The sequence below is a fragment of the Aythya fuligula genome, chromosome 4 (assembly GCF_009819795.1).
Source record: "Aythya fuligula isolate bAytFul2 chromosome 4, bAytFul2.pri, whole genome shotgun sequence".
Lineage (NCBI taxonomy): Eukaryota > Metazoa > Chordata > Aves > Anseriformes > Anatidae > Aythya > Aythya fuligula.
Window position 1 is genome coordinate 45,617,015 of NC_045562.1, and position 13,407 is coordinate 45,630,421.

The 13,407-nt window shown below is 49.2% G+C and overlaps 1 protein-coding gene across 1 annotated transcript; it reads left to right on the forward strand.

The window, feature by feature from the left end:
- The first annotated feature begins 9,164 nt into the window (after positions 1 to 9,164).
- SPP1 (secreted phosphoprotein 1) lies at positions 9,165 to 13,111 on the forward strand. The gene is made up of 7 exons (XM_032186755.1): positions 9,165 to 9,281; positions 10,441 to 10,507; positions 10,613 to 10,660; positions 11,251 to 11,355; positions 11,509 to 11,556; positions 11,822 to 12,079; positions 12,464 to 13,111. Exons 2-7 carry the CDS (start codon positions 10,454 to 10,456, stop codon positions 12,863 to 12,865), a joined length of 915 nt encoding a protein of 304 aa, XP_032042646.1. The 5' UTR covers positions 9,165 to 9,281; positions 10,441 to 10,453; the 3' UTR covers positions 12,866 to 13,111.
- Positions 13,112 to 13,407: the final 296 nt, after the last annotated feature.

Here is a 13,407-nt window from a genome sequence, read left to right on the forward strand (position 1 = left end):
GGGATTTTTCTGCTAAATGCTTGCTGGAAGCACCAGGTCCCTGGGAAAACCCTTGCTGAGCCATGGTTGTCAGTGTTTTGTAACGCAATAACCTCCTGGACCTAATGGGCCAGAACAGGGTAAAACAGACACAAGAGGGACACCTTTTGGGTGACTGACTTTCAGCAGGAGCCCGTGCTTCCAGAAGCTCTCAGGCTTTGACCTGTGTCTTTGTGTGGATCCCTGGAAATCAAAACATTTTCCTGCTCGGTTCCCCCCTCTTACCTTTCTCCCCCATTGCTGTTCTTGCTTCAGAAAGCACGGCTTTGGTCTCAGTGCTCCTTGCACGAAGGCTAGGGAGAGGCAGTGACTGTGGGGAGGGCCAATTCTGGTTGCTGCCCAGAATTGGGCTGATTTTGGGAATTCTGCAGGAGTATCCCATGCCCCGTTGCACGGCACATGCGGATTGTCAGGACTGGTGTTTGTACACAAGTTTTACAACTGCTTGGGATCAGAAAGGGGTTTGTCATGTCGAGCAGCGGCTCACGAGCACACACGTGTTGTGGCTCATGTTTACTCTGTGGAAAAATGCATTTATAGACCGGGGGGAACAAGCTGCTCCCAGCGAGCCAGCTGTCATTATAGGTTATGGCAGCCCTTCCCAGACCACTGCCTTAAACAGGAAGGCAGAGAGACGTCTGCCCTCTCTTCAGTTTTACAAACCAAACCCATCACAGTGTTTTGAAATGCTCAGACCAGAGCTCAGAATAACCCCGTTTTTGTGCTTCGGTTTGTATGCGCAATTATACCTTGCGACAGGAAGAAAACCATGTTAATTACATTTCACAGAAAACACGTTTCTCTTCTGCTTTCCTAGACCATTCTGCAGGGAGATTACTGTGTTGAAATAAAAACACAAACAAGCCAACCGACCGCTGTTTTCATTGGAAAGCCCAGTTTCCCCCTGCCACTTGTCAGAGTAGGCTCTGCTCAGATGAAGAGATTTCCTGGAGAGTAACAGCTGAACAACCTGCAGGAAAAGTGCTCCTTCTGGGCACTGCTCTCTTCCAGACCCTGTTTTAGGCTTTTATTTAACACCAGAGTGTCCCTAACACCTTTCCCACTGGAGGCTTGGCTACCTGGGCAGCCTGCTGGGGTAGGCAGTTGGGAGGAGGTGACCAAGACATGAGAGTGTGGTGTGGGTGGTGGAAATTGTGCTCATCAGTGTGGTTTTCAAAGAATAGTGGCTTTAATGTACAACAACACCAATACAGGAGGAGTGGAGAAGAGCAAACAAGAGAGTTAGTGAGACTTAGTGGAGCATTGTGTACTGTTTGAGTGGGGGCAATCTTGAAAATTCTTGAAAATCTTGAAAATGCTCCTGAGCACCAGAGGGTATGATCCTTTGAAATGCGGCACAGGTGGGCACCTCTTAGCCAAGGGCTAAAAAAATATGTGCTGGGATGCCTCGTCTATGGCTGAAAAAAATGAAAAGTTAACCCCAACATGTGTGACAAAGGTGCAAGGTCTTAGAAGTGATCCATTGCCACTGCAATTGCAAATAGGAGAAATACTCACAGCACATCTGCTGGATGGATGGCAGGATTTGGCCCAACACAAGCTGTTGGGCTCGGGTTCCTCGTGCCCCCACTAATTGCTGCGTGTGGATGGCGTGGGGCAGCGGGTGCAGACGGGCTAATTGTCCGCAGGCCGTGTGGTGGTGAAACAGGAGTAGCCCTGCTGTCTGAGGCCTCAATTTGCAGTGTCTGCACAGCCCACGTGACAGAAAGCCCAACACCCAGTCCCTGCGTGTATGAACGCAGCTTTTCCCCACTGAAGTCTATAGGAAGGACTTCCCGCTAGAGTTTCTGAGTGATGGCCTCAGAAAGCAATTAGGTGGCCAGGTTTCTGTTTGTTCTGTATCTGTGGTGGATGCTGCCAGTACCCGTGGTGATGGGAAATCAGCTATGCTGGCAGAGCTGTGGGTTGAGAGTGAGATCTGAGCACCTCTGGGGCTTCTGTGCCCCGTCTGATGTGTGGGCAGCACAGAGCTGGGGCTGACCAAAACCAAAAAGGGCAAACTACCAGTTCTCTTATAGCTGGCTCCTTTCTTTCAACCCTTACCTAGGACCTGATACATGCATGACCTGTGAGGAAATGTGTGTCTTTCGCAGCAGCACTGCGAGGTTGGGCCTGCACAGAGCCATGATGAATCTGCCCTGTGCTGAAAGTGATGTGAGTCCCACACTGCGACATCAGGGTGGGAAGGGTTGGCAGACGTCGAGCTGAATGAAAGGCTAGTTCAAAGAGTTGTTTCCATTAAGATTTTGATGCTACTGTGTTTTGGTTATAGTCACCTTTGGTGGAAAATCTGTGTAATTGCAATCATTTTAAGAGCCATGACCATCCAGCAGGCATGACTTTGGAAAAGGGTGACTCAAGTGGAAAAGCAGCCATGCTGCCTCCCAGTGAATCTCACAGTGTTTGCCAAAAAGCCACAGGGCGTGTTCTCTGCACAGCCCACCTTGTCCTGCTCTTGCTCCTGAGACCTGGTCCCACTTGTCCTCCTACGTGAATCTGTGAAATGGTACCAAAGCCATGTTACCCCGCAGCCTCCTGTGCTGGCAGTGGCCTGGCAGAGAGGCAGGGCGGCTGGGTCTGGGAGGTTGGAAGGTATACCTGAAAACAACCACTGTTTGCTTGGGGTGTGAGCAGAGGAGATGCCCACACCCATGACTACTTGTGGGAATCTGTCCCTCCTCTTCCCATCTTCTCTCAAGCAGGGGGCACGGGTTATTTGCATTAGGGCTTCTGACGTACTGTACAGGAGCATGCTCCAGGTCTCTCTCTTGTTGCTGTGATTTTCCGTTTGTTTTGTAGCTTCCGTGTGACTCAACTCCAGAATTTCATTTGGGACAGAAAGGGGAACGTAACTTATTAACTGTGCGTGGATGTGTTTCTATGTGCACACACAGCCGTGGCTGAGCCCAAGCGTAGCAGCGTTGCAGGAAGCTCGCTCCCATCGTGCTGTCAGCCCTGCGTGCAATTGTGCCTCCAGTTTCAAACCAGCAAAAACACCTCGTGCGTGACCCCGCATACTGGAGCTTGCCCAAAGGAGCTCGTCGCCTTTTGGCAAATGCTGAACACAGAACACTCTTGCCAGGGTTTGTTAATCTGGGCAGAACTGCTGACCTGCACCCTGCTCTGCATTTTGCTGTAGCTACCACCTGATTTTTTTATTTATTTTAAATAAATTTATTTCTTTAAATAAATTTTATTTATTTATTTTATTTATTTTCCTCCTGCTTTTCAGATCCATATGCTGCTGCTAGGGTGGTGCAGGAAAGTTAAGAACCTGGGAGCTGTGTGGGTCAGGTGCTGCTGCATCGGTGCTACCAAAGGTTTAGGTGCTGGTGTTTCTGCCGCTCCTCAGGGGCACGGTCAGTGCTGCCCAGCAGCTCTGCCACTGTCCCCAGATGAGACCAACCGAGCTCTCAAAACCCATCTTGCTTCCTCCTGTTGTCTAATCGATGGCTTAGATGTGAGTTAGGCTGTTTCGACATCAGTTATTTTGGGTACAACAGATCAAATTTCTCCATACAGAACGGATGTTGCTTCCCAAAATTGCTTGTCATCTTCTGTGCTCATATTTTCCATGGGTGAGGAGAAGTCACTTGACCTCTTGGTGATAAACAAGGCTCCGTGAGCAAACTGCACTTCTGGCTCATTATTTATTGGCCTGTAATGTTGTTCTTAATGTGAAGATCCCTGATGCTGCCTATGCCTCTCCAGGGCTGGTTGCCCTGGTGGCCGTCCCTTCTTGCTGTTGCTTTTGAGCCTGCTCATTAACAGAGTTTCTTAGACTTTCCTTTCCTCTAGTTAATGTATAGCTCCAGTGTGCTTCCTGCTGTGCATCCCTATGCCAACCACAGTTTGCCATTTATTCTGCCAAATTTATAGCTGTAAACTCAACCAATAATCTTTCTAGGTAGCCACTATGAATTATGTGCAAAATGTTATTTCCTAAATCTGGATGTGATTATCTTTTTTCCAAAAAAAAACCCTCCCTTCCTAAGGGTGCTGGAAAGCAAGGAAGGAGAGCAGGAGCTTGTCCTTCCTGCGTGGCAGGCTGCTGGGGGAGCAAATATATGATTAGGAAACTGAACTTGTCCCTTGCCTTGCTGGATGGCAATATCTCTCTCAGGTGTGAGTGACTACTTCCCATCCCATCAAAAAAAAAAAAAAAAGATTACATTCATCATTTTTTTTTAATGCAATTTTAGGTAGAACAGGAGGAGAAAGTGCTGGATGCAAGGGATGTTCTGTACCAGTTCTGCTTGCGCATGGTGTTGGAGGTGTTTGTCGCAATGCTAATTAAAACAGGTCGCCCTGATGAGTAGGAGCTGTCTTGCCTTTCCAGCCTGGAGCTGAGCCTCCAGCGGGGAGCCTCTCCCGACTCGGGCAGGATGCCTTGACCCTGGCCTGACGGTTTTTGGTTCTCCCACAAAATCAGATCAGCCTCTCCACCAAGCTACTTCCTCTCCAAACCCAGTCCCCAGGTCTCTAATTTCCTTTCACCGGGTCCACGAGAGGGTTTTTCCTCCCACTCCGCATGCAGTGCCCGGGAGAGATGTTTGCTTTCACACTGACTCAGTGCTGCATCCGTCCCCTTCCCACCACAGCGGCCCCAGACTGAAAACCATGAAAACTGCTCACAAAAAAAACCTGACACCATGCGAAAGCAGGGCGGTTTCTGGTGCTCAGCCCAGGCTGGGTCCAAGTTCAGGTTCAGTGGCGGGGTCACAGCCCATCCTGGCAGTCCTGTCCTCCCTCGCAGCTCGTGCTTCACCTTCCCCAGCCCTTCTGGAGAAGCACAAGCAGGATGCGGACAACAGGTCTTGTGTGTGGGTAACCGCAGACCTGCGTGCTGCAGAACATGGTGCAGTGCCTGGCACTGCTCCAAATTACCCGGTTGCCACTGGTCCCTGCCAGGAGGTGCTGGGAAAGGTTGTTCAGCGTTTGCCTCTGGCGCAGGTAGCAGCTTTTCTGGGGGGGGCTCTCTGCTCCCCGTTTCCTCTGCTAGGTGGAATGGATGTCTTGTGACTTTCCAGCAGTTTCGCAATGCAGAGTGAGGCGATGCTGTTCTTTCCATGCCCGTTCTGCACACGCAGACCTTTCCATTAGTGTCTTCTCTCCCTGGGAGGAGAAAATTGTGCTGCAGGGATAGGAAACAGGGGTGCTGAGAGGGCAGGGGAGGGGGAGAGGGAAGTGACTTGTCACCATGCTTTGCAATCCTTGCTCAAAAAGCAGTCTTCTGCAAAGCTGTCTCTACGCTTAGGGTGCCCTCAGTTCTTGGATCACGAGGCATGAGCGGGCAGGGTGCTGGTGACATTTTAGGAGCACACGGAAGATTTAAGCACAGGTCTTCTGGGCTTTCTGCATCAGCGTTCAGACTTCAGAGCCAACACCTCAAGAGAGCTGCTTCAGCACAGCCCCTTCTGGGGTGCTACAAGCCTCACCCTCCAGCTCTCAAACAACTGCTTTTTAGGGGCTACGTACACCACAGAACGGCACTGCTGTGGAAGGATCATCCACAGCCTGTGTGTTTTTGCCTGCTGCATTTGTTTCTAATAGTAGTCCGGACAGTTTCCTCAATTTTCCAGTTGAAACAAATGCAATTCTTGTCCTGTCAGCTCGGCGCTGAAGCACTGCAGTGTCTGCAGCTCTGCTCCTCATGCCAGGGATTACCGGTTAGGAACATAACACAACTGCTCTGTGCTGCTTTGGCTCCTGCAGCCACCTTGCTGGCTTTGGTATTAAATCAAGTGAATTTCAGCAGGGAAAAAAAAAATCCAGAAAAGTTGATTATTACTGCTATTATTTTATGTCTGGCTTTGAAAGCTAAGGGAGGAGACTTGCGTAGGGCTCCATTTTAGGAAGCTACAGACAGCTGGGCTGTATTTACGCCGTCGTAGGAGCAGGCTTTTGGCTCTCCTAGCAATGTAATCTGGCTGAGGCCATCCAGCCTCGTGGATTTCTGGCCTACAGCTGTATGGCAATTTCTCACCGTTCTTTTCTCTCTTATTTATTTATTTAGTCCTCTGTTTTTGAGAAGGCACTCAAAACTGCAAGCAGGTAGCAGCTACTCTCAGAGGGTCAGAAGGAGCAAGCTGGTGGGCACTCGGTGTACAGGGGGAGGAAACAGCAGGTTAAAGCTGGTGCTATCTGTCAAACTTTGGCACTTTCTCGTCCGCTGGCTGCTTACATCTGGGTTGTTTTCCCAGAAAGTCTGCTTTCTGTCCCTATCCATCACTCTTGTGCCAGCGTTGTTCCTGGAACGGCAAGAGCTGGCACTGGGTATGTGGGATGCTGAAATCCCCTTTGGTGCCTGAGCAAGGATTAAATGGCACTTGCCTTGTCAGCTTGGCATCTGCACTGCACAGCAGAACAGAAATGTTACTGCCTCGTGTATTCCAGTACTGGGTGCTGCAGTACGCAGACAAGTCATAGGTCCCCGCATCGTTCTGCAATGGCTGTGTCACTCCACACGACATGGTAGCGGTGCAAGAGTGTTTTGGTTTTCATCTGTTTTTCATAGAAACCGGTGTTTTCCAAGCCTGCTTTTCTTTGGGATGCTATAGCTGCAGAGCAGTTGTTTATGAGAGCACTGCCAAGTTGGTGTTTCTTGGGTTTTCTCCTTGAGAGCGTTTGTAATGCTGCTGAAAAAAATAACCTCTCTGTCCTGGCCTTAGTCACAGCCACGCAGAGGATGCTGCTCTGGTCCCAGAGTGCAGCTGGAGCTGTTGCTCAGCCTGATGTGCTGAATGGGGTCCAGGGCAAGTAGGAAACCCAGGCTGGATTGTACCCAGGGGACTGATGGCTGTGGGACAACAAGGCGAGCAGGGACAACATGGGAAAGGTCAGGAGGGCTGGCTCTCCTGAAGGACTGGGTGTTTCAGGTGGTGGCAGGCAGGGGTCCCCCATGCCCAAGATGGAGCAGGAATTTGGGAGCTTAATGTGGGAAGTGAAAATGGTGGAAGCCTACCCCCTTTCTGCTCCGCTTGTTGCTTATCTCTGACAGGACGAAAAGCACTGCCTCCTGCCAAGGCACAGGAATTTCTCGGCTGGGCAAAACGATTTACAGGATGAATAACCACATAATGATGGGCATGAGGCAAGTGCTAAATTTACTACAGCTCCTCAGTAGCTGATCTTGCATAAAATGAAGCTCTTTAGTAATAACTGTCGCTGCGTGTCCTGCTCCTGAATTAGTGCAAAACATGACTATTGTTCTCCGTCTCTTACAAAATCAGCCCCGTGGCCTTGGCAGCAGTGCTCAGAAACACAGCCATCTCCCAGCAGGCTGGAAACACCAGTTGTTTGCCAGAAGCAACTCCCTGGGGTTCATGTCCTGTCTCTCGTGAGAGACAGCAGCCATATCAATGTATGATTAACCTGGTGTATCAGCTTCAGCATTAGGTAGTAGCTAAAATATCTGAAGAACACCCACCTACAGCTGTAGGCCTGCATTTGCATCCAAGGTCTTTGGTAAACAGCCTGCTTTCCAAAAGCACCGAGCTGCAGATGTGATGGGATGACAGAAGCCATCTAAATCCTCAAGAAACCTTTGTTCCTGAAGGCTTTTATGCTTTAAAATTCTTTCACAAGTTAGTAAATAGTGATTCTGCTGCTCCAAAAATGAAAGCTATGACATGCCTCATCCAAGTGAATGCATGCGTGGGCTCATGAATGTTCAGAACTGTTAGTGACATACTAGGTTTTTACCCAATTCTACATTATTAACTTAAATTATTAAGGTGACGTTATCAAGCAGGCTAAGTTAAACTTATAATTGCTGTTGATCTGAGCTCAAAAATATAATGAGGTAGGCCCGTGTGATGCTGTGGGGCACAGTCACTGAGCTACCTGGAGTGTGTTCCTGGTGGTGTTTCCAAATAAACTACACAAGTGTTAGCAAGCACAGGGTAACTGGTGACAGGAGCCATGACAAGGTGTCTCTTTCACTGCTGCTAGACCAAGGACAGATGGCCATTCTCTCTCAAAATGAACATCTTCAGTGATGTTGAGCTGCAAAATCAAACATTAGCCAGGTATCAGAAATGAGGAGAACGATAAGGGCTTTGAGACAGCTGTGAATATTTTGCTCTATAAAATGACTGCTGGGAAGGTTTCTCTGTGCTTTAATGGCATGCCTGTGTTATTTTAAAGGCACACCAGCTGGAAGGGGGCCTGTGAGTATGGCAGCAAGTCACAGACCAGGCAGGGGGACCTGCAGCAGTGTCTGTCCAGGCGAGGAGCTACCAGAACAGACCTGTCGCCCATCAGCAGAGCTGACATGCTGCTCGGGGGGTGGCAGGTGTGGAATTTCATCCCACAACATCTTTTTGTTCCCAGTACTAGTCATGGCACTTCTTGAGATGGAATATATACCTCGAATTTGGTTCTTGGAAAGGGTCCTGCAGTGGGCTCAGTGCAGCAGACAGCTGCAGCAGGTGACTCAGCTGGTCCAGCTGAAAGAGTGAATGAAACTGGAAAGGACCCAGAGGGGAAACTACTGAATGCAAATGGAGAGAGAATTTCAGATAATGGTGCACAACCTTTTAATTAGCATATCAGTGGATCTGGTGTGCCTTTCCAAACAAGTTTCTGGAAACAGAAAGCTTGTTGAGACAGACTAATGTTGTTTTCTTGTTCAGGCTGAAAAGGCAGAAAGCCGTATTCTGCATCCTGCCTTTGCAATTCCTGTTGCAAGATGTATACCTGCTGAGCAAATCTCCCTAACACCTTTTTGGGGAGCTTTATGTTCAGGTCTTCCTGCAGGCATTATGCATCCCTACCCCTTACAGAACAGGGTGTGAAAGGTTTCTGGGAAGCAGGGCTCTGCCTCCTTACAGAAGGAGGACGGATGTGCCCTGAAGTCCTCCTACACGATACCAACTGCTGTGCATTCAACAAACCTGCTGGTTAATGATCTTGCCCATAAGTAATGTTTTAACCATAGAGTGGCTTTTGTTTGCTTCAAAAGCCACAAAGCCAAGGAGGAAGTGTAGGAGAACGTGGGCAGGACGGTGGCCAGGAGCCTCATGACCTCAGCTTTTTCCGCCACGCAGGGATTGGTGGCCCGTCTCAGGGACAGGGTTTAAATTCCCCGTGGTTGCAGATGCCAGGCAGTCAGGAACGAAGGGAGAAAGCCAGAGCTTCTTGCAGCCAACGAGCAGGAGCTGCTGCTGGGATCACCGGGAGCCCTCCTGCTACAGCAGACTCCTCCAGCACCAGACAAGGTAATTTTTTGCTTTTTCACCCAATGCATGCCATTCTGTCTGTAGCTTCAGCCAAGACGAGCTTCCAGAGCTGCGTTGCTGGGCAGGAGCATTTGATGCTTCTCTGTGGGAAAAGGTCTGCTTCTGGAGGGAAAAGGTTGTTGCTGAAGCAATACAAAGTACCACCAAAAATAAAAATAAAAAAAATCACAGTTTTAAATCTGTGTGCTGATAGATATCAGGAGGTTACTGAAAACCCTGAAAGCTTCCTTCCACATGTAACCACAGCCTTGTAATATCCCAGTTTCTTCTGGCAGGCTTGCAGTTGGTGCTGCGTGCTGCTGAAGGGGTGGGACGTGTGCCCTTCTCTGTGCATCTCTTGGGACTGCAGTACCTCTAATAGAGAGTCCTGCCTTACTGCCAGGCTTATTAATGTGTTTTAAATGTCTGTAGTAGCCTTTCATTTCTGCTAGGGCTTACTAAGGTTTTAAATGCTCCTTGTTCATTACAGAACTGGCTTAATTTATCAGGGATGTTGTTTATCCTGGGAAATGGTCTGTCAGCACCAACATTTACTGCAGCTCAGCACTCTCCCACAGGCACCACTCTTTTATCAAATTGCTAAAACTGCAGTGTGAGCAGTTATTTCACTTCATCTCCTGCTTGGAAATGCAGGTTGTTCTGGTCAAAATTCTGCAGGGGAGATGAAAGTCTGTCCATAAAAGCAGTTTCTGTTCATGTAAAGTGATTTTACTCACAGCCATTCAAGTTAATAATTCTGAAAACTAGTTTTAAAGTAACTGAAAAACAAATCCAAGCTGGGTTTGTGTTGTCTGGTCTCTTGACGAAATGATGTTAACTTGATGATAACAAACCCTTACTGACCTGCGTAGCACCTTATTTTTCAGAAGAGGCTTGCTTGTCCTCTCAGTGGGATTGCTCTCCCCGCTGCTCAGCAATTTTCAAGATCTGCTTTTAAATTTCTTGTACCTTTTGAGTTGCTAAGTCATTGCAAAACCAGCTAGTTGGGGGACAGAGGAATAAGACGGCAATGGGCAGGCTGACTCCAAGTTAGAGAGTTGCTCTAGGCACAGTAAAGAACACCAGGAGAAAGACAAAGTCTATGGTATTTTCTGTGGTAGTTTACCTCATTGACTTATCATTACAACTTATTTTCCAGGTAAAACATCACAATGAAGGTGGCAGTTTTTTGCTTATGCCTTATCAGCGTTGCTGCTGCGTGGCCGGTGAGTACATAATAGATGTGTATTAGTGATCACTTGCAATATTTTATGTGCACTTTAGCAAGAAACTGATACCCATAAACCCTTTTTCTCTTTCCTCCCTTAAAGATTAAATCCAAGCAGCATGCCATTTCTGCCAGCTCTGAAGAAAAATACGTAAGTTTCTTTGTCCTTCTGTTCTATCTGTTGTCTTTTAATAAAGCAGTTGTGATTTATGCTACTACACACTATTGTGGCTTGGATAACAATGTCTAGTGTTAGAAGAGCACTGCAACCCAGTTTCTGTGAATTTTGTAGTGGTGTGAGCAAATGATATTCATCTTGTATAGAGCTATTTGATTTATACCCAATCACTAGCTTCTAAACTTGTAAAATCAATTATTTTCTCTGAGAACCAGCTACTGCATTTAGTTTGGGGTCTTGATGGTGACGGAGGTAGATCACTGTAGCAAAAAGAGCCTGAGAATGAGGAGAAACCACAGCGTTTAGATAGAACTCCAAATGTCACTAAAATGAGCACAGGCACATCTGCTGTAGTATCCTACTTGGGTCTAACGTTCATCTGGGATTGTGGCTTGTTCCCAGTCCTCTCCCTGTGGCAGGGGATGGTTGAGGACACATCCTGTGTGAACAGAGTACGTGCTGCAGCTGCCACACCTGCATGAACACACATTGCACGGTGCCGGCAGTTTCACCGGCTCAGCTCTGCTCCTCTGCGGATTAAAGCCTCCCTTTTTCTCCTGAAGGACCCCAGGGGCCATCACTCACACAGACAACAGCATAACCTTGTGAATTCTCACTCTCAAGAGCTCCTGCAGCACCCGCAGAATGACCTGGCATCACTTCAGCAGGTACGCCCAACTGACTAGGGGAGAAAGCGTGGCATCTCTCAATGCCAAACCTTGCAATTTAGGATTAAGTGCCTAAAGAATAGTGAGCCTGTTTATCAGTTCCACTGAATGTGCCTCTTTGTGCTAATATAGCGAGTTTTCTCTTGTTTTCAGACTCTTTACTCTTCAGAAGAAAACGCTGAAAATGTCCCGGTAAAACCGGTAAGTGTTTTGGATGGCTAAATGCCAGCTGAGCTCTGCAGGGCAGCCAGTGCATAGCAGTGCTTGCTCTCCTCAGCCAAATGAAGTTCTTGCAGTAACATTTCCCTCTAAATAAAGCAAGGCTTCAGGCAGGATGGGGCAAATTAGGAACAATTTGGGCACATAGGTCTGCAACAGTGCCTAAGCCCTGGGTTAGTAGGGGGGATGTTGCTTGGCATGCCTCGGTGTATGTCGATTTGACTGATGCATGGTTAATGCTTTCCAGCACTTTCCTGATGTGCCAAGCAAGAGCCACGAGGCTGTGGATGACGACAACGATGATGACGATAATGATTCCAATGACACTGATGAGTCTGATGAGGTTGTCACAGACTTTCCCACAGACGCGCCAGTAACAGTGCCCTTCCCTCCCTTCCCTTTCACCCGTGGGGACAATGCGGGCAGGGGCGACAGCGTGGCATACAGGATGAAGGCCAAAGCCAGCATGGTGAAATCGAGCAAGATCCGCAAAGCTGCCAGAAAGGTGAATGGGGCTGTGCAGTGGGTATTGGAAAAGGGTGGTGAAGATGAGAATGGATATATTATCTTATGGGGGTCAACTCTGAATAGGATTGGCGGGAGGGAAAGGCAGGCGTAACCAGAGGGGTGCCTTTCCTCTCTCTGGACATCCCCAGTTGGTGAGGGCTGTGGACATGCAGCACAGCCCACTGCTGCAAGCAAGGCGGTGATGCTAGTTGCACTGCCCTGATGTGCTTGCATGCAGGAAATCTGAGTCCAGGATCAGACTTGAGTTTCTTATAAAATGACCAGTTTGTGTGAGTCCATGCTGTCTCAGAGCAGAGGTGTAGCACTGCAGCACAGGTGGCAGGCGGCTGACGGCTCTTCATTTTCCCTTTGTGCAATGCAGCTCATCGCAGACGATGCCACAGAGGAAGATGAGAGTGCCCTGCCTGGGGACAGCCAGCAAGTGGGGCTCTGGCAGCAGGAACTGGCCGCCCACCGTGCCCCAGGGAAGCGCGCAGTCAGTGGAGAGTGGCTGGACAAGAGCCATGAGCGGGACAGCAGCGAGCTCACCCGCCACCAGAGCATGGAAAATGACAGCCGTCAGAAATTCGACAGCCCCGAGGTTGAGGGAGGTGACAGCAAGGATGGTGCCAGAGATGACCACCACAGCATGGAGAGCAGGGAGAGACGGGTCAGCGCAGCTGCCAGCATCCCTGCCATTGATGACACCAGCAACCAGACACTGGAGAGTGCTGAGAACACTCAAGAGCATCACAGCATTGAAAACAACGAAGTCACAATTTAAGGGGGATCTGGTGTGTTCCTTCTTTCTGTAATTTCTGCCAAAGTGTGGGGCTAGGGGAGATCAGATCTGCTGTGGTATCTGTAAACGCAGGGCGCGTGGCGATGCTCCAGTTGGGGCGCGCCACTTCCTGGGCACCCAGCCAGGCTGTGGCGGGGTGCCAGGGAGCGGTGCCTCGGAGGGATGCTGCGCATCCTGCTGCCTGTGTATATTTTGTAACCGGATTTAAATAAAATCACGAAAAACCCATTCCTCAGGGCTGTGTTGCTGTGTGGCGGGAGGGAGGAAGGGGGGAGCTGAGTAGCTCATGGTGCAAGGAGCTTCCACACACGTATATGAGGTGAAATACTTGTGTGTGTGTGTGTCTTGTGTGTTTTGGTGAAAGCAGGAATTAACACAAAAACACAAAACTTTATTTCGGCAGGGCCCGACTGCGCGGCGGGAGGGGCGCTGAGGAGAAAAGGGCGGGAAGGGCGCTGCCTCAGGGGGGAGGGAGGGAGGCGGGCGGCCATGAGGGGCGCTCCGGCCGCCCCGACTACATCTCC